This window comes from Schistocerca piceifrons, chromosome 2 (genome assembly GCF_021461385.2).
Source record: "Schistocerca piceifrons isolate TAMUIC-IGC-003096 chromosome 2, iqSchPice1.1, whole genome shotgun sequence".
In the NCBI taxonomy this organism is placed as follows: Eukaryota; Metazoa; Arthropoda; class Insecta; order Orthoptera; family Acrididae; genus Schistocerca; species Schistocerca piceifrons.
The window spans coordinates 257401147-257426933 of NC_060139.1; the positions used below are offsets into that span (position 1 = coordinate 257401147).

General features: G+C 44.4%; 1 protein-coding gene across 1 annotated transcript in view; it reads right to left on the reverse strand.

Moving 5' to 3' along the window:
• Positions 1–1114: 1114 nt before the first annotated feature.
• Positions 1115–25787, reverse strand: part of LOC124775306 (serpin B6-like) — a 278486-nt gene continuing 253813 nt past the window's right edge. Inside the window, exons 7-8 of the mRNA XM_047250142.1 lie at positions 24354–24495; positions 1115–1251 (exon numbers count right to left, since the gene is read on the reverse strand). Coding sequence (XP_047106098.1) covers positions 1115–1251; positions 24354–24495 — 279 coding nt within the window. The remainder of the gene's footprint in view (positions 1252–24353; positions 24496–25787) is intronic.

A 25787-nucleotide genomic window follows, 5' to 3' on the forward strand; every position in this document is an offset into this window, starting at 1 on the left:
ATGTATATCTCTTTTTCAAACCAACAGCTCAGTTTATGGAATCAGTACTAGAAATAAGAACAATTTTCAGAAAGATTGCTTTGTCCAGAAAGGTGTCCACTATTCAGGAATACATATTTTCAATAGCTTGCCAGCATCCATAAACAGTTTAAACACTAATAATTTAAGTTTAACAGGAGCATAAAGGATTTGTGGGTGCGCAATTCCTTCCACACCACTGATTAATTTCTAAGTAGAATCAGCTGACGTGTATATCTTATATGCCGTCACTGTAAATAAATGTTTAAATCGATTTTTCTGTTTATTCATATGTACTTACATATAGCCTAAGAATTCTTATATGCACCTCAGTGTTTTGAACATTTACATGTTTTGTAGTAAGCTACTTATTGTTTTCATAAAAATCTTTAAGATTTTTTGACTTACTCGACGTCCGTGGGTACCACTTCCCTTGGGATGTGTAGAAGGTAGATTATCCTATATATATATATATATATATATATATATATATATATATATGTGTGTGTGTGTGTGTGTTTTTCTTTGTTTTCTTTGTAAAATATTATTTGTTCGTGTTTTGTTAACATTTTCTGCGCCGTGGAAGTTGTCCTTACTATGGATCTATTGGAACGAAAAATAGATTTAAACTAATGACTAGTGATTTTACTGACTAACTAGTGTTTCGTAGTTGAAGTACTGTGGATACTCTTTTTTCTGATAGAATTTTCTGAAAATGAGAAATGCTTTTCGTTTAAAACAATAGTTTACGGAGTTGGCTACTGATAGTCATTCAAAGTCAAATTGTTTACACCATTAAAACACTCCTGAATTCTTAATGTTTTAAACTGCACTATCATTAAACACTCGACTGGCGGCGCATTACAGTGGACTTCCTATGAATTTTATTATGTACATAGTTTATTTTGTCGTTTACCGTCTTGCACTTCATCAGTATCCGCTGCTGAATTAATTCAGTAATGTCATTAGTGGCCAAAAAGAGGGATAGCAATGTAACCAAGTGTATTTTATTACTTTTACAATGATCAAAAATTTCTTGCCACAAACGTATCACGACAGATGTCCAGAATTACGACAGACAATGTTGCTTTGCAATTTAAGTAGTGGGGGCACAGACCCGTCCAGCAAAGAGTACAGTTCTTGCCTCTTCATCTAGAATGAAGAACGTGAATGGGTGGTCAGCCTTGAACACGGTCGGCGCATTCCAGGCGGAGTAGGTGACGATCGTAACAGCTGAAAAAAACAAAATGTCATTCACACCATTCCCTCTTTCTTATCTCGTATGACTAAGATACATAACTTAAGTTTTGAAAAGGTGAATAATGGCAATTTTCCCGTTTATTCTCAGACTTCAAGGCAAACAGCTTAAGGTTTTGGCTATTGTGTTAAGGACATAGTCATTTGTCTTCTTTCTTTCTTTCTAAATACTTTGTAGCTGTGCACAGAAATAGCAGTTTTACTTCGCTTTGCCAAGTAATGCATTAAGGGTCTGCTCGACTATGCAGGGTGAGAATTATTTAAACCGGCTAACTCTGGGAGGTTGCACGAGGAACTAAAATCATTTTCCTCTAATGTTGTAATTACCAGTGAGCATATTTTAATCCAGTAGAGGGCGTATTCCCTATGAGCACTAGTGCAATTGCGCATAACATGGGGACGAATCAGACGAATGTAAGAGACATCCTTCATCATCAACTGTTAATCCGCTTCACTTACAGCGTGTACACAACTTGTAACCAGATGATTATCCACTCAGAGTACAGTTTTCGCATTGGTACCTGGAACAGTGTCAGATGCCTTCTACATTTTAGTCCTCTCTGCTGTTGACAGGTGAAGCAACGCCCGGGCATGATGGGGTCTTCAACATCCACAGTTCGCTTGTTTTGAGTGAGGTTAATCCATACGCCACATTTTCTCGCATTCATCAATTGTTGTTCTTCGTGAATGTGTGGGAAGATGTTGTTGATGAATGTTTAACTGAGCCATATCTCCTAAAGCCACTAAATGATAGGCATTATTACAATTTCGTCTTCAGAGCACTGCCAAAGTTGCTGGATGACTTTTTTCACATGATATACTGAGAACTATGGATGAAGGACAACAGGCAGATTCCATATTTCTGTATTTCCGGAGAGAATCTGACACGGTGCCCCATTGCAGGCTGTTAACGAAGGTACGAGCATATGGACTAATTTCACAGCTTTGCGAGTGGCTCGAAGACTTCTTAAGTAACAGAACCCAGTATATTGTCCTCGACGGCGAGTGTTCATCAGAGACAAAGGTATCGTCAGGAGTGTCCCAGGGAAGTGTGATAGGACCGTTGTTGTTCCCTATACACATGAATGATCTGGCCGGCGGACAGAGTAGGCATCAATCTGCGGTTGTTTACTGATGATACTGTGGTGTACGGTAAGGTGTCGACGTCGAGTGACTGTAGGAAGATACAAAACTACTTAAACAAAATTTCCAGTTGGTGTGATAAGTGGCAGCTATCTCTAAAAGTGGAACACTGTACGTTAATGCGGATAAGTAGCAAGAACAAACCTGTGATGTTCGGATACAGTGTTACTAGTGAGCTGTTTGGCACAAGAAGTCGTTTAAATACCTGGCCGTAACGTTGCAAAGCGATGTGAAATGGAACGAGCACATGAGACCTGTGGCGGGGAAGGGGAATGGTCGACTCCGGTTTATTGGGGGAATTTTAGGAAAGAGTACTTCACCCATACGAGACCGCATATAAGACGCTGGTGCGACCTACTCTTCAGTACTGCTCGAGTATTTGGCGTACGTACCAGGTCGGACTGAAGGAGGACATCGAAGCAATTCAGAGGCGGGCTGCTAGATTTGTTACCGGTAGGTTCGAATAACTCGTTAAGTGTTACTGAGATGCTTCAGAAACTGAAATGGGAATCCCTAGAGGAAAGGAGACGTTCTTTTCGAGAAACACTATTGAGAAAATTTAGAGGGGCGGCATTTGAAGCTGACTGCCGAACAATTCTACCGCGACCAACATACACTGCGTGTAAGGACCACGAAGGTAAGATAAAAGAAATTGGGGCATACACAGTCGTTTTTCCCTCACTCATATTTGCGAGTGGAAAAGGAAGGGAAATTGCTAGTAGTGGTACAGGGCACCCTCGTCCACGCATCGTACGGTGACTTGAGGAGTATTGTGTAGTTGGAGACGCAGAAGACGTGCCACTCGCCACGAGACAGCGCGTGTTTTTCCAGCACGACGCGCCGCCGCCATATTTCAGTCGCCCTGTGCGTCGATTCTTGAACCGACAGTTTCAGGAAAAGTAGATTGGCAGTGGTGATTGTGTACCATGTCTTATTCGATTCCCTGATTTGACCCCACTGGACTTTTTTGTGGGACGAGAGATGTTGAAAGTCTACCCTTTGTTTGTTAAGCTGATTAATTTTCATGTAAGAAGTATCTCCCTTTAATATAAGCGGACGCAGTGCTCCATTGTTCCCATTTCTACCGTCTAAATTCTTTCAATTAGGCCCGGTATAAATTGAGATATGGATAATCAAACCCGCTAGAAAAGATAGTATTCTAATTTAAAAATGAAACAACGGATAACGCAACATCGGTGAATGGCCATGGAACAATACGTGCACATTAGGGACGGTAAGACTTTCTTTTTCTGATACTGTGAATTCAGTTAGTCGCATGAAGTGCATAATGCATACAATGGATATGACTGGATTGAAAATTCATAGAATATAGTCATTATTTCAGTGGTATGGATTAAGGATACTAAATAACGCTAAGAGAGAATTTCACTTATCGTTCTGATTTATTTCGATAATATTTAAGAAAACTATTACTCTCTGTGATAAAACATTTAAGGAAACTATTACACTCTGTGACAAAACATTTAAGGAAACTATGACTCCTTGTGACAAAACGTACATGAAATCTATTATATTTAGGAAGACTACCACTCTCAGTGACAAAACGTACATGAAGCACTCACTATCTCTTGCATCTTATCATACGGGAAACATAGACAACAATTCGTCGCCAGTTACATCTACTAACGATTAAAATGGGTAAAAATGAATGTTACTGAATGGTGGCCTCTTAACACCATTTAGTTATTGTCACACCTATTTAACGCTCGGAGTAGGGAAGGATATTACCTTTCACTCTCTCAAACATTACTTGTGTTACTACACACGCAGTACCATGCGGATAAGTTCATGTTGAAATCGCGTATTAGGCAACCGCAGTGCAACGTGAGCAAACCCGCCCAGGCTTCATGACTCCACATTATTCATACTAGGATTAACGAATGGCAAATCCAGTGACCACCGTTATGAATGAGGGCAACACGTGGCCAAGTTCGACAACAAAGAAACGAGTAAAATAAACCGTTGAATCATGAAAAATTTATATTGCTTATATCCAGAACGAAACTATGCAACAAATGAAACATTAATGAACCTATCCGCTGTTGACCTAAGAACAAGAACCGTTGGTTTATGCCCTCAATCACCTCGCGCCCAAGTCCGCTAGTTGAAACACATTAATCTGAAAAATTTCTACAAATAAAATATCGTTGAACGTTTCCCGGTATTAATTCACACCCGAACATGCTTCATAATCAATGTTACCCCAAAAAACCTACGTTATGAATAACTTTTCTCACCATCAATGACGAGCGCCGCACCCATGCGTCCGTCTCGTTCAATCGGCGGCCCCAGAGTGTCCTAACATAGCGCGTTCCAGGACCAACCGCCAACCGTTTGGAAAAACTGGTGGTGGGGGTAGGACCTCAGTGAGAACCAATCTCACAAACTCTGCCCTGTTCATCCCCACTATGTTTGGAATCACGAACACTGCCGACTCTGCTCACGTTGTTATGTTGGTGCTAGCTGCCCTACAGCTACCATCTTTGACTAACCCCGATTATTATATATTCCATGCATAATTACGTTTATCCATCCACATACATCTTGGGATCAAAGGATGAAAGAGGTATAACACCAACAGGAGAAAAAATATACTCGGAAGAATTCTTGAATCCAGAGGTTAATAAGCTAGACGAAACATTGAAAGGACGCTCCCGGAGTAAAATGAATTATCAAACATGTAGAAATTAATCAGTCAGTTAAATGAAGCGTAAACCTGCTACGTTTCAATGTGCAACCTTGTTTACAAAACCCCTGTTGAATCAGAAGAGGGTCTGGCTGCCTGGATAGCATCAGCAGTAGTAGGAATTAAGGGTTATGTTTGTTGTATCCTAGCCAGTAATGCCAACCGAGCCCGCTGCCAAAAGGTTGGCAGTATCAAAGTCCGGACGCCGTCCGCATAAGCAGCGCCAGCGATACAGGAAATCGCCGCAAGTCTGCGCACGCCACCGCTGGCTTCTGGCTTGTTAAGCGCTGGAGTCGCGAGCGCTAGGACAGTTCTGTATTCGCCGCTCAGTTGTATACTCGCCACCGAATTGTGTACTTGCTAGTCAGTTGTGTGTTCATCGCAGCAGAGTTGTTGTTTGTCGTCAGCCGACGCTGACCTAGCCGCTCCGACTCGAACTAGACAGATTTCTGTAGACGCAGAGTTCACTACTGTGTTTCTGTATCTTCATAAATAAAGATAAGTACCGACTTTTATTTAATCAGAGTGTTTGGGTTTTCATCTTTCTGTTTACTGATCCAGCGGACCCGTCGGCCCGCTATTAAAAGTGTGGCGGTGACTTCGTAAGCCATTTCTACAGCCAAGTGTTTGTCGCTACGAACACCGTCACAAAAATGTTAATGTTGTTGACTCTTGGTAACAAAGAATTAAAATTTGTTTCTGTTACGTCTATCCATGTCAAGTATTGTGTCCCTATGCGCTTCGTCAAATATGTGGAGTCTAGGAATCCTACGTACTCGGTTCGCTAGACAAACAATTCAAACAAGTCGTATTAATGAGTTTTATTACAAATTGAACTGAGACAATACTTAACTTTGTAATGACACCGATGTGTCGCAAGCAAAGGGCGACATACAAAATAAGCAATGTCCTCAGTATAGAGAATTCAAAGTCTGTTACTTTGATAGTACAAGCGAAGTAACAAGAGTTGATGCTTCTATACAAGCTGCTAATCTTGAAGCTACTATTCAACTGGGGCGTCGCCAGTCCGTCGCGGAGCTTATGTCCTACTGTCGTGTTGTCCTGGGGCGGGGTCCGTCAGCGTGCGATTGGCTGACGTCTTCTCATAGCACTTCACTAATAAATTATAATCATTTCAAGAGTTAAAGACCACACAGGGAGACGGCTGCAAAATTTTTCCGACTCCAACACACCATCACGTTGCTGCTTGCGGGGATAGCCCAAGCTGGAACAACCAGCAATCAGCGAAAAGCTGTCACAACGGTTGAGCTTTCATGACAGGTTCTCTGATTACTCAACTCCAGTTCGCAGGTGCGGTGGGCGACGAACTTAACAGTTGTCGCAGCTAGTGCCACACAACTGCGACCGCGCGTGCACGCCGCCAGCGGCCCCGACCTGGTCACACGCCGCGGAGACTTCCTCGCTGCTCCGTCGCAACCGACCGACTGATTCGTCTGCTCAGCAGAAATCACAGAAGCTACACACAGTTCCACATAAACACTTGCACTAAGAACTCCGACAATCCCAAAACCAATAACTGTAGAACAACAAGGAGAAATGACAAGTCACACACACAGAATTTCCGTAAGCGGTCAGCGACCAAATATACGTCGTCCGATGAGACGACCGATTGAACGACCAACCAAGGTCGTCCATATTCTAGTTATGAGTGTCGCCAACGGTCGGGCGAGTCTTGGCTGTTCGGAGCTGACTGCAGCTCCGACGCGAATCAACTCGATGTCCGTTCGGAGCTCGGAGACACGGCGACCAGGGCACACTGGCTCGGACACACCCACGCAGAGGTAACTCTTGCCCATCGGCGAAGACGTCTCAGCACGAGGAAGGAACCGATCAACGTCCGGCAAGATGACCAACTGACGAGGCCCAGAAACGGTCAAGACACCAAATACATTTCGCCGAATGAGACGACCAACCGGCGGTCGTTCGCGCTCCAGTCTCCTTCCGTCGGACAGTTCATGTGTGTGGCCAGCGCTCGGCAAGTACTGGCTGTCGGCGCCTCACTGGCGCTCCGTCCCCGCCTGAACTCCCGACAGACGACGACCCGGAAATACTCGCGGTCGCTCCAGAGATGGTACGACAGTGCCGTTATCGATAAGCGCTGCTGCTGCCACTCACGGGCAAGCAATCCAGCGACCTAGTGACGCCAGTAAATCGAATTAAAAGAAAAACGAGGCGACAGAACCACGAAAACAAGATTACTAGCAATAAACGGCATAACCGCCAGCCGCGCACGGCTCATGTACATTAATTTCAAGTGGAGAAGTTGGTGATGCATTCAATGTACTGCTGTGGTTTTCCTCTTGAACTGTTTATCCCTATACTTTAAGCTATACTTAAGAAATAATTATTTGCTACCTACGATCATCATTTACCGCCCTTCAATTCAGGTCAAATGTGATATTATCCTGGTTTGAGACTGGTTTTCCTGTCTCCTGTTTCCCTACGTTCCATCTATCTTTAAGTCTGTTGTTGGAATTACTTTTTTTAATAACTTCGCTTAGCAATTTTGAGTAGATTTTGTAGTGTGCGTCTACGTCAGGATCTCTACGTGTTCGTGTCAATACATACACTGAAGCGCCAAAGAAAGTGGTATAGGCATGCGTATTCAAACAGAGAGATACGTAAACAGGCAGAATACGGAACTGCGGTCGACAACGTCTATATAAGACAATGAGTGTCTGGCACAGTTGTTAGATCGGTCACTGCTGCTACAATGGCAAGTTATCAAGATTTCAGCGAGTTTGACTGTGGTGTTAGAGTCGGTGCATGAGTGATGGAACACAGTATTTCCCAGGTAGTGATGAAGTGGGGATTTTCCTATACGACCATTTCAAGAGTGTATCGTGAATATCAGGAATCCGGTAAAACATCAAATCTCCGTCATCGCTGTGGCCGGAAAAAGATCCTACAAGAACTGGACCAACAATCACTGAAGAGAATCGTTCAACCTGACAGAAGTACAACCCTTGCGCAAATTGCTACAGATTTCAATGCTGGGCCATCAAGTGTCAGCGTGAGAACCATTCAACGAAACGTCATTCATATGGACTTTCGGAGCCAAAGGCCCAATCGTGTACCCTTGACGACTGCACGACACAAAGCCATACTCCTCGCATGGGACCATCAACATCGACATTGGACTGTTGATGACTGGATACATGATGCCAGGTCGGACGAGTCTCTTTCGCCTGCCTCGAGCTGACTGGGTGTTTGTGTTGTCCTCATCATTTCATCATCATTCATGAAAGTGGCGAGTTTGGACTGAGCAAAGGTTGGGAATTTGTATGGGCGCTGATAACTGCGCAGTTGAGCACCCCACAAACCAAACATCATCATCGGACGAGTCTAGTTTCATATTGTATCGAGCTGAGGACGTATACGAGTATGGAGACAACCTCATGAATTCATGGACCCTGCATGTCAGCAGAGGTCTGCTCAAGCTGGTGGAGGCTCTGTAATGGTTTGGGACTAGTGCAGCTGGAGTGATATGAGACCCCTGATATGTCTAGATACAACTTTGGCGGGTGATACGTGCGTAGGCATCCTGTCTGATCACCTGCTTCCATTCGTATCCATTGTGCATTCCGACGGACTTGAGTAACTGTAGCTGCACGAAGCGACACCCCACACGTCCAGAATTGCTACAGAGTGCCTCCAGAAATACCCTCCTGAGCGTAAACCCTACCGCTGGTCACCAAACTCCCCATACATCAGAAATCTCTTGACGATTTACTTCAAATCTTTACGTGATACTCTAAGAAAGATCAGACTGGACCTATACTATATATTTTTAATGTATGTATTATATAATTAAGAAATATTTAATGCGGAAACATTGTTAACATAAATCGTGAAAATTTTTGTGTTTCAAATTTTTACACGATGCTCTAATAAAATTTGGGGAGACATAGGCTACATATTTTTAACATATAACATATACACTGAAGAGCCAAAGAAACTGATTCACCTGCCTAATATCGTGTAGGGCCCAGCGAGCACGCAGAAGTGCCGCAGCGTGACGTGGCATGGACTCGACTAATGTCTGAAGTAGTGCTACAGAGAACTGACTAATTGACTCCATGTATCATGCACAGCTGTCCATAAATCCGTAAGAGTCCGAGGGGCTGGAGATCTCTTCTGAACAGCACATTGCAGGGCATCCCAGATATGCTCAATAATGTTCGTGTCTGGAGAGTTTGGTGGGGAACGGAAGTATTTAAACTCAGAACAGTGTTCCTGGAGCTACTCTGTAGCAATTCTGGACGTGTTTGGAATTGCCCAAGTCCGTCGGAATCCACAATGGACATGAATGGATTGATGTGATCAGACAGGATGCTTAGTACCTGTCACCTCTGAGTCGTATCCAGACGTATTAGAGGTCCCATATTACTCCAACCGTCCACGCCACACACCATTACAGAGCCCCCACCAGCTTGAACAGTCCCCTGCTGACATGCAGGGTCCATGGATTCATGAGGTTTTCTCCATATCCGTACACGTCCACACGCTCGATACAGTTTGAAACGAGACTCGTCCGACCAGGCAACGTGTTTCCAGTCATAAACAGTCCAATGTTGGTGCTGACTGACACCGGCGAGGTGTAAAGCTATGTGTCGTGCAGTCACCAAGGGTAGATGAGTGGGCCTCCGGCTCTGAAAGCCCATATCGCTGATGTTTCGTTGAATTTGAGACTTGGTCCAGCGTTGAAGTCTGCAGCAATTGGCGAAAGGATTGCACTTATGTCACGTTGAACCATTCTCTTCAGTAGTCGTTGGTTCCATTCTTGCAGCATCTTTTTCCGGCCGCAGTGATGTCGGAGATTTGACGTTTTACCAGATTCCTGGTATTCACTGAACACTCGTGAATTGATCGTACGGAAAAACCCCACTTCATCGCTACCTCGGATATGCCGTGTTCCATCGCTCGTGCGCCGACTATAACACCGTGTTCAAACTCACTTAAATCTTGATAAAGTGCCTTTGTAGCAGCAATAACTGATCTAACAAGTGCGCCAGACACTTGCTGTCTTATATAGCCGTTGCTGACCGCAGTGCCGTATTCTGCCCGTTTACATATCTCTGTATTTTGAATATGCATGCTTACACCAGTTTCTTTGGCGCTTCAGTGTGTAACTATACATGTAAAATATGAAATGGGAAAATATTGTTAAAAAAGACTAGAAAAAATCTTGGTCAATTGAAAAGCATTACGCTGTGTTGGCTGGTCCTTTTCAAATGGCTCTGAGCACTATGGGACTTAACAGCTGCGGTCATCAGTCCCCTAGAACTTAGAACTACTTAAACCTAACTAACCTAAGGACATCACGCACATCCATGCCCGAGGCAGGATTCGAACCTGCGACCGTAGCAGTCGCGCGGTTCCGGACTGCGCGCCTAGAACCGCGAGACCACCGCGGCCGGCGGTCCTTTTCATTCAGGTTGTATATGGATTCAGTTTTAGAAAACGGAACTTATGCAGATCGTGCAAACACATTTTTTTGTTGGACGTGGATCAACTTCGATGGGGATATCGGATATGGAATAAGAAGGGACGGCAGACGTGGAAGACAGTTCTCGTCTGCAACGGCCATTGATGGCGTCCGGCGTTGCAGTCCACAGCAGAGCACTTGATGGCAGACAGCGACGCCATCAGCAGTCTGCACACGTTACATCGTCCAGTACGGTGATAGTAACATGCAGCGTCAGCACATTAGGATAAACGGAACGTAGGGGTTCAACACCATTTACGGTTCACCCCTTCCCGTGTTCGACAGTACGATCGCAGCTGTACAGAAAACTCTTGTATCTTTCTCTAGCCATACAGAGACTTTGCTTGATGTGAAAGCAGGTTGCGGTAAAATTATTAATAAAGGGAGGATATCTAATCCCTTCACCACTTCACTTTGCCAATCGTCATTTGTATTATCCCAATTCAATTTTCGTCGGTATTTAATTGTGCAATAAGTAATTTAGCGTCAGGTCTTTTTCATTTTTTGCGCATACAGATTTTTGTAATATATTGAGAGACATGCAAATCTTGAATTTATTTAAAGTAGTTAGTGAACTGTCGTTATCAGTGTTTGCGAATAAAAGAATTGTGAATACCCCTACCTAAGGATAGAAGCTGAAGCAATGCGTTAAAATTTATGCCAACGCCAGGACTTGAACGCAGGTCGGTTGCTTACTAGGCAGATGCGGTAACCAATACAACACTATCGGAATATGGCTTCTGCAGTTGTACGGACTAAACTCGTCCAACACCCTCCTTAACAGAAACTTCAGTTCGCGCCTTCAGCCCTTTTGTTAAATTGTCACTGTTGCCGAGGGTCTCTGATATTGCAGTAGCATTCTGGCTTGGTAGATAATGGGGAAATCCTGCCTGTACTTCAGGCGTAGGTCATCTATTGATCTGATGGGATTATATTTTTCTGGAGAGATACGAGTCAGAACTTCATCTTCGATAAGGACAGAAGCTGAAGTAATGAATTAAAATTTGTGCCAAAGCTGGGACTTGAACTGGGATCTGCTGCCTAACAAGCACGAGACGTGGGTTCAGGTCCCAGCCTTGACACAAATTTTAATTCATTACTTCAGCTTCTGTCCTTATCGAAGATGAATTTCAGACTCGTATGTCTCCAGGAAAATATGATTCCACAAAAGTTAAGTTTCACTGCTAGGGTCTAAATCGTCTAAAGCGTTAATGCAATGCGTAGTGCTTATTTAATCCATCACTGATTCTTAAGCGTGGATGTTTCACAGTTAATTATGACACATATTGCTTTACTCATGTGGTTTCACGTGACTTAGATTTCTAGACAATACTCTAATAAACATTTGGACGGATGTGTGCTATAATTTTTTTCGAACAATATACAGATTAAAACCTACTGGGAGAAAAGAAATGCTGTATTGTGTTTTTCTTGATACGGTGCGGTTTAGTTTTCTTTCTTGCAGTAGGTTTTAACTACGACAGCGTAAAGTGAATTGGTGGGTCGGTTGGTATCATTAGTATGAATCTCCCAGGTGCTGCATCTGTGAAGATAGTAACTTCAGCGATTATTTCGCACAGTTTCAAACTTGCGAATGCGTAACATTACGAATTTCCGGACGATTCAGATATTTTAGCAGTATTCTGGCCATAATAGGATAAATTACGTACACAACTAATATTAAAGTTCTCTGTTACAGCCGAATGCAAAGGAGAAAACGAAATAGCACAGTGTTTTGGTTGTTTGGTTTGGGAAAGGCGATCAAAAGCAAGGTCAGCGGTCCCATCAGATTACGGAAGGATGGGGAAGGTGATCGTCCATGCCCTTTCGAAGGAACCATCCCGGCATTTGCCCGAAGCGATTTAGGAAAATCACGGAAAACCTAAATCAGGATGGCCGGCTCTGGTTTGAACTGTCATCCTCCCAGTTGAGAGTCCAACGTTCAAACAACTGTGCCACCTCGCTCTGTCACAGTGTTGTGTATACAATTTTTGTTTGAAATTATGGAAAAATAATTTGTCTAATGGTACAAATGTCCTCCTGTCACAATTAAAAACGACTGCTAGAAAGAAAACGAGACCACACATTTTCACAGCACAGCGTAACATTTTCTTCGTTGCAATCGTTTTAACATAAAACCTGTATACTATTAATTTAAAAAATAAGTAGCCCGTGTCCATGCTTATAAGAGTATTGCAGTAAACATTGGAAATAATTCGGGCAAGAGCGTTCAGACATATTCGTTCATATCCAATATGACCAATTAAGTTTTCCAGTTATATACCGTCAAATAAAGTAAAGTCGCAACGAGTAGTTCAAAGTTACGTCCTGACACGTTTCCTAGGGATACCCCAGATTAGCCGTGTATTCAGTTCCCGTACATAGACTATGTGATCAAAAGTATCCGGACATTCACGGAATGCTGCGCTGCCGAGATGTATCGAGGTCGGTCGGTGAGACCTGGCACGAAGTCGGCGTACCAAAACAGACCAAGAGTGTTCTATAGGATTCAGGTCAGGATTCTGTGCAGGCCAGCCCATTATAGGGATGTTATTGTCGTGTAATCATTCGGCTACAGGCCGTGCATTACGAACAGGTGCTCGATCGTGTTGAAAGATGCAAACGCCAACCCCGAATTGCTTTTCGACAGTTGAAAGCAAGAAGGTGCTTAAAACATCAATGCAGGTTTGTGCTGTGATAGTGCCACGCAAAACAAGGGGTGCAAGCCCCCTCCATGAAAAACACGACTACACCATAACATCACCGCCTCCGAATTTTACTGTTGGCACTACACACGCTGTCAGATGACGTTCACAGAGCATTCGCCATACCCACACCCTGCTATCGGATCGCCACATTGTGTAGCGTGAATCGTCACTCCAAACAACGTTTTTCCACTGTTCAGTCGTCCAATGTTTACGCTCCTTACACCAAGCGAGCAGGCCGGTGTGGCCGTGCGGTCTTGGCGCTTCAGTCTGGAACCACGTCACCGCTCCGGTTGCAGGTTCGAATCCTGCCTCGGGCATGGATGTGTGTGATGTCCTTAGGTTAGTTAGGTTTAAGTAGTTCTAAGTTCTGGGGGACTGATGACCACAGATGCTAAGTCCCATAGTGCTCAGAGCCATTTTTTTACACCAAGCGAGGCTTCGTTTGGCATTTACTGGCATGATGTGTGGCTTATGAGCAGCAGCTCGACCATGAAATCAAAGTTTTCTCTCCTCCCGCCTAAGTGTCATAGTACTTGCAGTGGATCCGGATGCAGTTTGGAATTCCTGTGTGATGGTCTGGATAGCTGTCTGCCTATTACACATTACGACACTCTTCACTGTAGGCGGTTTCTGTCAGTCAACAGACGAGGTCAGCCTATACGATTTTATGCAGTGTGTGTCCTTCCACGTTTCCACTTCAGTATCACATGGGAAACAGTGGATCTAGGGATGTTTAGGAGTGTGGAAATCTCGCGTATAGACGTATGACGCAATTGATATCCTGTCACCTGACCACATTCGAAATCTGAAAGTTGCGCGGGGCGCCCCATTCTGCTCTCACCATGTCTAATGACTACTTAGATCGCTGATATGGAGTGTCTGGCAGTAGGAGGCAACACAATGCACCTGATATAAAAAACGTATGTTTTTGGGGGTGTCCGGATACTTTTGATCACATAGTGTACTTATCAATTACGAAGCACTGCCAGTTTCGCTAGTGTCCATAGAAAACTTCAGATCTCGAAAACATTGTTTGCGAAATTAGCAATGCAATTCCACAAATATTCGGTTTTGACCCCGATTTGAAGATTCAGCGTCCTTGGAATCTTTGAAGTACATCAGACTCAGATTGCGGTCTCTGCAAGGTTGTATGTGCCACAAAGTGTCATTTCACTACAACAGCAATGTTCGCCATGGGTCAGTACGCAGTCTGTCAGGACTAATTACTCTACAACAGTACAGGTATCTGGCTTTAAATCAACAATGATGTTTCGCACAGTGTATGCTCCGCATCTACTGTACAGCTTACAGCTGTTCCAGGGAACTGTAATTCCCTACGAAATGTGTATCGTATACTCAGTCTTAGCTTCCTAGAAATACATCTTACAAGTTGCCCCATTTTTATTCTCTCTGCTTTTTTTTCTAATGTCTTCTTTCTTCCTTTTTCTAAGTTTCGACTGTATTGTAATTACTGAAGTGAGGTAGGTATTCTAATATGTCTTAAGTAAGATAGTTATTGCAACATAGACAACTTACTCATTCTAAGACACCTTAATTGTCACGTAAAATTACAAATGTCTACATTGTGCCTTTACTGTAAGGTGTCTGGACTGTTTTAAGAGAGGGTGAAGAGCAAAGTAAGGAAGGGGGCAAATAAATATTTCACAACACGTTAAATGAGGGCGCAGACCTCATTTAATTGGGCTGTATGTACTAGATGTTTAAAATTAAGTAAAAATACCTCACACGACTTTGATACAATGAAGTTTGCTGCCCTTAAATAGCTTTACCGTAAACTTAAGAAATGTATGTGGTTGCGAGCAGTTTGATGGATTTATCCTGATGTACTCCCTAAACATGGAACGTTGGTAATGACTTACAGCTATAAAGAAACCTACATATTTTATCCGGAGCTATTCTTAAAGTACGCCGTTAAAGTTGGTACGGTTATTCCCAATTTTTTCTGTTATGGTGAACTGTTATGGCAATTTATGATCTGCATTTGCTAGAATAACGGTGATATATTACCTTCTTTCGACGTTTTGTAGTGTTTTTGTAAATATTTCTGAGATAGGCTTGCAGTACTGATATCTGAAACGACGAACTTCTGCAACATGTCATGTCCTTTTCTTCTTCAGAGCCAAAGAAGTCTGTAATCATATTTTCCAGTCGACTGCACTTACTTCGCACATTACTTGTTAGTCAGACGAACTCTTCAGGACGAAAATAACAATTTACAGCACTGATGAGGCTTGCATAATAAAAATAACTCATAATGCATCACAATTTTGATTTCTGAAGGCACCTAAACTGTGGAAGTCGACTGTAGGCACTTAACAAATCTAGTCTAAAATTATAGACCATTCAGCAGCGAAGTTTATTTAGTGAAAGCATTTTTCATACTATGACTTATTCATCTCTTGCAGACTAGTAATATACAGCGATATAATGTGGTTTCCTGGTACGGAACCTTATTTTCCAATTTATTAACGATAGATCACAGGCAATGTTTGTTTTTTATTTGAACTGGAGCCTTCGATTTTTTCCCACTTGTGCATTTAAGGTGGTACAGAGTATAGCCGACCCGCAAACATTAAGACTCTTTCTTGGAGATCTACTATGAAGAATGCAAAAGGATGGTCAGCTCTGAAAATGACCGGTGGTGGGTTTGCTGCAGGCAGTGTACCCAAAGTCACGACAGCTGCAAAAATAATTACAATAGTTAGATTCATTTGTTTTGTTCTACAGTTCAGTTATACTTATGTACGAAAGCAAAGAGGTCTTCACTGCAAATTTAATGGTGGCCGTAGCCTCACAGACAAACAAAAACAAAAGCGAAGTCAAAATTAGCCTAAGGAGAGCCATGTGTGGAGCATTGAACGAATGCGATGCAAAAGTCTGTCTAAAGACGACATTAAATCCTAAGAAGTTTTTCTTTTACGTAAAATCAGTAAACGGATCGAAGCCATCTGCGCAGACCCTCTGTGACCATAATAGAACTGAAACTGACGACGACAAAGAAAGGACGAAGTACTAAACGTCATTTTCCAAAGCTATTTCATACTAGCGATGCATTACCTCCTTTAAATAGGCTCACGGGTGACAAAATAAGTGTCCACTGGGCAGAAAAGCAACAGGATTCGCTCTACACAGGAACGGCCACAGGACTTCACGGGATACCAACTCCGTTCTACATAGAGCATGTGAAAGAATTGTCCTCTTCTAACAGCAGTATACCGTAGCTATCTGGAAGAGCGAAGTGCTCCTGACGATTGGAAAAAAAAAAAAACAGAAGTTACTCTCCTTTTCAAGAAAAGTGGTCGAACAGAGGTACAGAACTATAGATCTATATCTCCGACATCGGTCAGTTGTAGAGTTTTGGAACATGCTTCCTGTTCACGTATGTCATTTCTGGAGGTCGAAAGTTCCTCTGTAGGAACCAACATACGTTCCGAAAACAATGATGTGTGAACTGCAGCTCACTCTGTTCGTTCACGAGACGCAGAAGGCAGTAGATATAGGCGCCCAGGTAGGTGCCGTGTTCCTTGACTTCCGGAAGGTATTCCATACGTTCCGCACTGTCACCCAATGAACTAAATACGAGCGTACGGAATAGCAGACGAACTGTGCGACTAGGCTGAAGAGTTTCTGGCAAACAGAACACAGTATGGAGACAAGCCTTCATAGGTAAAAGTGATTTCGAGTATGCGTCAGAGGAGTTCTATGAGATCATTACTTTTCAAAATATATGTACAAGACATAGTAGACAACATCGAAAGTTCTATGAGGCTTTTCAAGGACGATGCAGTTGAACACAAAGTCGCGACGCCGGAAAATTGCACCGAAATACGGGAAGACCTGCTAAGTATCGACGCCTGGTGCAGGGAGTAGTAATTGACTCTCAGCGTAAAGAAATGTCCATATTGCGAATACATAGAGAGACCCTTTGTTGTACGATTACACGATTGCAAAATAATCGCTGGAAGCAGTTACTTCTGTAATATACTAGGAGTATGGGTACGGAGCGATCTGAAGTTGAACTAAAATCTCGTAACAGATAGATACATATGTTTTGTGGCGTTATTAACAGAATGTTGACTTGAGTGACTACACTAGGATCTTTTCCAGTTTTATTACTAGATAATATGCACTTTTATCACTAGGTTTTATATGCTGACATAATTTTTCGAAAAATACGGTTTATGAATTTCCAAGCATTTTTTGTGTGAAAAAATAGTGCTGTATTAAGCGATATGACCAACATTCCGGTTTTATTACATGATCAGACCTATTTTATGATCGGATTTTATACGTTGACGCTGCCAAGTTCTATTATTCTTTCGTCATAACAGGTCTGTATTATGAGTATCACAAGCTTTTTGTTGGCAACTTATGGGGGAAAATGTACTGGCACCACTTCTGAGTATCTTGAGTATCTCTGACAGCTGCGATCGACCTCAGTCGTTATCGTAATATGTCTTTGATACTTACTCGCGCCATCTTTCTATGATGTCCTCATGGCAACGGCGTCCGTAGATGGCAAGTTCAGGCCAGAAGAGTGCCCCAATGTTCTACTAAATTTCTTATTATTCAGAACACAGTGTAACTACTGCATAATTATCATAGATGATAATTATTTTACATTAATCCATTTGTTTGTTCTATACACATATTCTCTTGATCAAATAACCCATGCTATAGATATTTTATACTAGTTAAGTACATTATTTCCTCCAGATGGAACAACAAGAAATAAAAGAAATAATTTTTAAATAATATTATTACATTACTCACGATTTTTAATATTTTGTTCTGTCCTACAGGCAGTGCTTATAATTACTAACTTCAGATAAACTGTATCTTAAAATAAGTAATTATATAAATCGTTCATCAGCTGACGTTGACGTTGTACAGTACAAACACGCCCTCACCAGATCTATATAACGCAATGCTGCCTAGCCAACAGCAGTAACTCCACCCTGGATGTCATCCTCGCTTCCCCCAACCTCCTTGGTCGCATCCCCGCAGACGTCCCCCATCCCATTAGCAGTGACCACCTACTTGTCCTTCTCACCATCTCCTCTGCCCAAGGCCGCCCTCGTGCCACCCGCCACGCTGCCCCTCCGAAGTCCGCCCACGACTACCACCGTACCGACTGAGATGCCTACCGCGATTCCGTTGCCTCACATGTCGAAAGCCACCCCCACCATCCCTCTAACGTCACCCATGCCTCTTCTTTCCTCCAGAAGACCATCACTGACGCTGTGGAGGCCCACGTTCCTACCAAACTCATCCACCCTCACCGCCCTACACTTCCTCCACAGACCGTCCTCCCTCTCCATGAATCCCACAAGCTCTACCGCTCCTTCCTCCGCACCCGTGACCGGGATACACTCCTCCACCAACGGCAATTACTACGACACATCTGCTACCTCCTCACAGTAAGGAAACTACGGGACTGGCGCCAGACACATACATGCCTCAACCCCACTCTCACTGTCAACTCCTCCAAGTACTGGTCAGCCTTCCAACACCTTACTGGTAGCCATCCCGCCCCGCATTACCCACTTCTCCACGACAACCGCTCCTTCCCTGACAACCTCAGAAAGGCTAACCATTTTGCTTCCCACCGCTCTGAGGTCTTCTACATTCCTGACTATCCCCATTTTGATCCCCACCATCCTCAAACACACTGATATATCTGTCCCACCACTCTCCCCCAGTTTCCAGTACTTGGATCAGTTACCCCCTTCACATGTAAGCACTCCCATTACTGCACAAGACATCAAACTCGTCCTCCGCTTCAAACACAACACCGCTCCTGGTCACGACAATGTCACCTACTGCCACCTCAAGGAATCCTCCCCCCCCCCCCCCATCCATCCTGCCTGCCCTTGGTACTCTGTACGACGTCCTCCTCTCCACTGGCTTTTACCCTGACCTGTGGAAGAATTCCCTTGTTGTGCTGTTCCCTAAACCCAACAAACTCCACTCTGATACCTCTTCCTATCGTCCGATCTGCCTCACATCTGTGTTCAGGTCTTTGAGTCCATCCTCTCCCACTGTATTCATCACTACCTTAACCAGCACGACCTTCTTCCCCTTACCAAGAGTGACTTCTGGCCCTCCTTCTCAGTGGACGACCAGCTCCTTAATCTTACCAATCTCCTGTCCCTCCAACTTAACTCCTGTCGCTCTGCTATCTTTGGTTTCCTCGACCTCGAGAACACCTACAACTGTATCTGGCATCCCAGGCTTCTCTTCAAACTCCAGACCTATGCTCTCCCCATCAATTTTCTCCATCGTGTTGCTTCTTTCTTCTCCCGTCATCCCTCCTCTGTCACTATCCACAATATCAACTCCTGTACTTCCTATTCCACCACTGGTGTGCCCTAAGGCTCCACCCTTTCCCCTCTCCTCTGTCTCCTGTATACTGCTGATATACCCAAACCTCACCCACCTGATCATTTCCTCCAATTTGCTGATGACACCACCTTCCTCGCGGTCCCAACGTACCCTTCAAAGCCATCTCAACCAGTTCACTGCCTGGTGCAACCAGTGGCTCCTTCGCGTCAACCCTCCAAGACTCAGGCAATCATCACAGGTTGTATAACCCGCTCCTTCCAGCACCACGATTTTTACCTTACCATTTATGGTCATCCTATCCACCTCACTTCTACCCTAAAATACCTTGGCCTCTTCCTCAACTGTCACCTGACCTGGACTCCTCATGATCCCAGCCCACAATAGACTCCGCCTCCTTAAACTCCTGTCTGACGCCATGGGGACTGCATCCTTCCACCATTCTTCACACCTACAAATCCTTGATCTGCCCTGTCCTTTGTTAGGCCAGTGTCGCTTGGATTTCTGTCCCTCCAAGATTCTATAAAGCCCTCCAAATCCTAGAACGCCATCCACTCCACATTGCCTTCTGTATCCACCTTCCATCCCCCTCTTGCATCTTCTATGACTTCATCCCCTTCCACTATCTTCTTTACCTCGAACACATCTGCACCCTGTACTTTGTCCATTGACTCCATGTCCCCACCTCCTGGTGTTCCCACTCCTCTCCATCCCCACCCCATTGCCGCGTCTTTACCGTTGTGTCCCGCCCTCTCTCAACTCCACACCCTCCAACTCCTTTCCAAACGCAACTTCCAGCACCTACCCCTCCCGGATGATGAGCTTCGTCCTGATATCTACTACTCCTAACAAACCTAATCCCACCTTCTTCCTTCTGCTCCTCCTCCTCAGGGCTCCCTCTCCCTTCTTCCCTTCCCCTGATCAGTTTTCCTCTCTCCTGCATCTCCCCCTTTCCCATGACCACCTTCTGTGTCTCTGCACTTCCTGACTTGCCTTGCCTCATCTCCTGCCCTACCCATCTCCTGCCTCTTGGTGCATCCCCTCTTTATCTTCTCCGCCCCCATCCGCCCCCCCCTCCACTGTACCTTCCTCTCCCATTTTTTACCCTCCTCTCAGGCCTCTTGTCCCTTGGTAGGTCCCTACCAGGGGTTTTTCTTCTTCGTGTGTGTACCATCGCTTACAGTGGCTTTTTAAGTGTCTCTCGCTCTGAGTTTTTATACTATGGCCGACTTAACTTGTGACTCCAATGTATTTTAAGTGCCCCAGAATCGCCAACAGTTTTATGTCGAGCTTTTTAACTGCCCCCCAATGACTGCTCTTGTGTTAGTGTGTATTTTATCTTACATGGTCTCTGTTTACTGTGTTTTTATATCCTCCTTTTTTCCACCCCTTTTCCTGTATAAGCTCTCATTTTTATTTTTTGTAATGCCACTCGGCTGAAGAGCGGCGGGTTGTGCCACTGCCAGCCTTCCCCTGTCCATGTGGGGCAGGGGCATGAAATTACATTAAAGGAAAAAAAGCCAACAGCAGCAGTTTCAGCGAATGAGGTCTACTGACTGTTCAAGACATCGTCAGTTTCAGCTGATGGGTAACAGCACTTCAGTTTTAATTACATAAATTACTTTAATTCACTGACTTCTTCATGTAACTAGCACGAGTTCTATCTTTCACAGCGCTTTTCTGAATGACATAAGACCAGGCCGAAACCCGTCATCTTAATAAAATAACCGTCACGATCTAGACTGTTTTTTCGCTAATTTTTGGTGCATACCACCTCCTCCAAATCTATGGAAAGCGAAGAGCTAGCAGTAGAAAGGATGAGTTTCACGCCAGCGAAGATGAACAAGTGCTCAAAACACTTAAGGAATGCATTTTAGGGCCCATGTTTACTAGACGTTTTTTCTCGTTTTGGTCCATACTGCCTCCTCTGAAAGTTGCCTACTCCACATTTTTAGGAACAACAGGATGAGTATATGTATTCCACTGCCAATTACCGAAACGATTTTTGATTATAGCCTTCGACTCGGTCGTTTCGGAACCAGGGTCCCTTACATCCAGTCGATACTCGTTTACCCTTCACCATCATCCATGAATGTTTGTAACATAATCGTGGAATCACCCTATATAGCGTAAATAGTTGTACGTATGTATTTTTTGATAAATATGTGAAACAAATTTATTGTTTTAACGGATGCATGCGATAATAATAATGGACATAAAATAGTCCTACCTTACTAACTGTTGATTACAGTATGTCTCTATATTTTTCATCATGTAAAGCGCCTCTTTCTAGAAATTAGAACTGTTGTTACTTATCTATGAAAAGTAACTTTTCCTCGTTTGAAGTATTTCGATTTACATCCGTAAAAAAAACAATTATTTCCAGTGCCGTTACTACTTAATAAATGTCTACTATTTGGGGAAATACGCTTGGCATTATAATCCGGTCTTAGAGCGCAATGTACGCAAACATAAGCCGTTTACAATCCCACTTTGACGTTGGTGACATCCGCAGTTCACTATGCTCACTCCACATACAGGGCGACTATAATTATAGTTAAACCACTGTAGAAATAGATCATAGGTCAGAATGGCGTCAAATTGCAACGGAATGTTATCGGAGAAGGGCGGAAAACGTATGGCAGAAGAAATATAGTTACAAAATGTAGCAATAGATGGCACATTAAGCATCATAATTTAATAGTGGTCGACTGCAAATGACAAATGAATCGTACAACAATGCATAAGGTGTACGTCTGACCTTAAGCAAACTGTACTACTCAGTTTGCATAGATGTACAAGTGTGTTACTGTTAGTTACGTAAGCTCATCCACCACGGCAAGGTCATATCACTTCGGATGGGAAATATCGGTTTTTAATTGTCCTGAGGCCAAAAACCGCATAAAAATCATCAATAAAATCGGTTTTTAATTGTCCTGAGGCCAAAAACCGCATAAAAAGCACACTCGCATCGGTTTTTAGCTGTCCTGAGGCCAAAAACAACATAAAAAGCATCAGTCAAAGTCAAATCGGATTACTAATTTGTGTGACTGGCGCAAAACATGTTCAATATGCTGTCCACCGTCTTCTGCAACAATTTGAAATAGAGAAGCAGCATGTTCCACAACTGATCGAAGTGTCACGTACAGAATGTGTTGCGCAATGCGAGCCTTCAATACAGCTACGTTTTCAATCGGAACACTGAACACATCTTCCAGATAGCCCCACAGCTAGAGGTCAGACGGATTAAGATCAGGTGACCGGGACGGCCAGGCTGTAGTGAAATGGGGGCTGATAATTGTAGCATTTCCGAAATGGCGCTTCAGCAGCTGCTTAACTGGATTTGCAGCAGGTGTGCCATCTTGCATAAAAATGATCCCATCCACAGTTCCACGCTGTTGGAGAGCTGAAATGACGTGGTTGTGCAAAGGACACTCATAGCGCTTACGAATGAATGTCAGATGATAGGACCGGAAGCACCTGTCTCTTCGAAAAAATATGGCCCTGTGATAAATGACGCCGTAAACCACACAGTGACCTTTACAGGATGAAGTGGTACTGGTTGATTTGCGTGTGGTTTTTCCTTTGACCGTATTCGACAATTCTATGTATTGACATATCCTGTCAGATGGAAGTGAGCTTCGTATATCCACAAAATCTTCCACTGCCAATCGTTGTCCACTTCCATGCGAGCAAGAAATTCTAAGGCAAAGGTCTCTTGTTGGCATGTCATCAGGAAACAACTCATGCGCATGGGTCATCTTAGCATAGAAGGATGCTTCGTAGGATTTTACGCACCGTGCTCTCGGGTATGTCCAATCTTGGGGCAATTCTCCGTGCTCTACACGTTTGCACACCACCACTCATCTCCTCCTGCATTGCTGTGGCCACTGCTTCTACTGACGTCGAATCAATTCGTTTCCTCCCTCTACCAGGTTGCACAACAAGAGAACCAGTCTTTTCGAATTTCCGAATCATTTTCTCCAGACCCACGGTAGCCATCGGACCAACGCCTTTTCTCAAACCCTTCAGTGTCCGGAACTTCTGCAGAGCGACGTGTGCACAGTCATCATTGTTGTAATACAGCTTTACAAGCAGAGCGCGATGCTGCATTGAGACAGTCATGGCGAACGTCGCAGACGGGACAGGAGGAAAAGCCGTGTACCCAGCTTGTTTATACCAACTTCAATGGGTCGTGCGCATGACACGTGTTTCAAATTACGCTTTTTGACACATACAGCGCCATCTATTGATCAATTTTCACACTATTTTTTCTTCTGTCTTACGTTTTGCCCCTTCTCTGATAATATTCCATTGCAATTTGACGTCATTCTGACCAGTGCTGTTATTTCTACAGCGTTTTGAAAGTTTAACTTTAATTATAATCACCCTTAATATCTCTCTTCTATGTTTCGAATCGTGGTGCATGAGGGTAAAAGCGGCAGAAAGCCACGGTATCTAACATCTTCTGATGTGCACGCTAGAGTCAACTGTGGCAGTCTGAAGAGCTAGGCTCTTGAACTGACGCGATTGGGCTAAGTCATACTAGTGCATGGTGTCCCTTTGTAATCAGAAACGAGAGCTGCAAGCAAAATACATTTCGCGATGCGTTCGCCCCCTGTTGGTAGGCTAAGTGCAATGCACTCACCTGTTGCCGCTGCGGCCTCCGTCCCCTCCTCGCTGACTTCAATGAACGCCTTGTGCAGCACTTGATTCACCACCAGATGCTCCTTATCACTGATGCCACTGAAGTTGGCCTTGTTCACATCGAACATGGACCTCATCTCGAGCTGAAACACGCCGTCAGAAAATTAAGATTACTTACCATTCCACCGTGAAAATTACGGCGTTATTATTTGATAGCTACAGGGACACAAATCTGTTAACAGCTCCATATAAACTCTGTGCCAAAATTAGTACAAGGAGCCTCAACACAATTAGCAATTCGCGTGTTGTATAACAGCAGCACGATTTTGAGGAAAGGACGTTCTTGTAGCGACTGGGTGCCTATTAAAACAAATAATTATTCATTGACTCACAAAAGCATTTGAAGCGGAGGCACAAGCTGTGGGAAATAATGCAGCAGAAGTAATAAAGAATTTATGTAAGCAAACTGCCACCTGTGCTGAGAACTTGGAGAGAAGATGCCCGGATGCACTCTTCGATCTATGCGCCAGATAATCGTGCCCCCCCCCCCCCCCCCACTCCCATCAGTGAACTACACTCCTGGAAATGGAAAAAAGAACACATTGACACCGGTGTGTCAGACCCACCATACTTGCTCCGGACACTGCGAGAGGGCTGTACAAGCAACGATCACACGCACGGCACAGCGGACACACCAGGAACCGCGGTGTTGGCCGTCGAATGGCGCTAACTGCGCAGCATTTGTGCACCGCCGCCGTCAGTGTCAGCCAGTTTGCCGTGGCATACGGAGCTCCATCGCTGTCTTTAACACTGGTAGCATGCCGCGACAGCGTGGACGTGAACCGTATGTGTAGTTGACAGACTTTGAGCGAGGGCGTATAGTGGGCATGCGGGAGGCCGGGTGGACGTACCGCCGAATTGCTCAACACGTGGGGCGTGAGGTCTCCACAGTACATCGATGTTGTCGCCAGTGGTCGGCGGAAGGTGCACGTGCCCGTCGACCTGGGACCGGACCGCAGCGACGCACGGATGCACGCCAAGACCGTAGGATCCTACGCAGTGCCATAGGGGACCGCATCGCCACTTCCCAGCAAATTAGGGACACTGTTGCTCCTGGGGTATCGGCGAGGACCATTCGCAACCGTCTCCATGAAGCTGGGCTACGGTCCCGCACACCGTTAGGCCGTCTTCCGCTCACGCCCCAACATCGTGCAGCCCGCCTCCAGTGGTGTCGCGACAGGCGTGAATGGAGGGACGAATGGAGACGTGTCGTCTTCAGCGATGAGAGTCGCTTCTGCCTTGGTGCCAATGATGGTCGTATGCGTGTTTGGCGCCGTGCAGGTGAGCGCCACAATCAGGACTGCATACGACCGAGGCACACAGGGCCAACACCCGGCATCATGGTGTGGGGAGCGATCTCCTACACTGGCCGTAC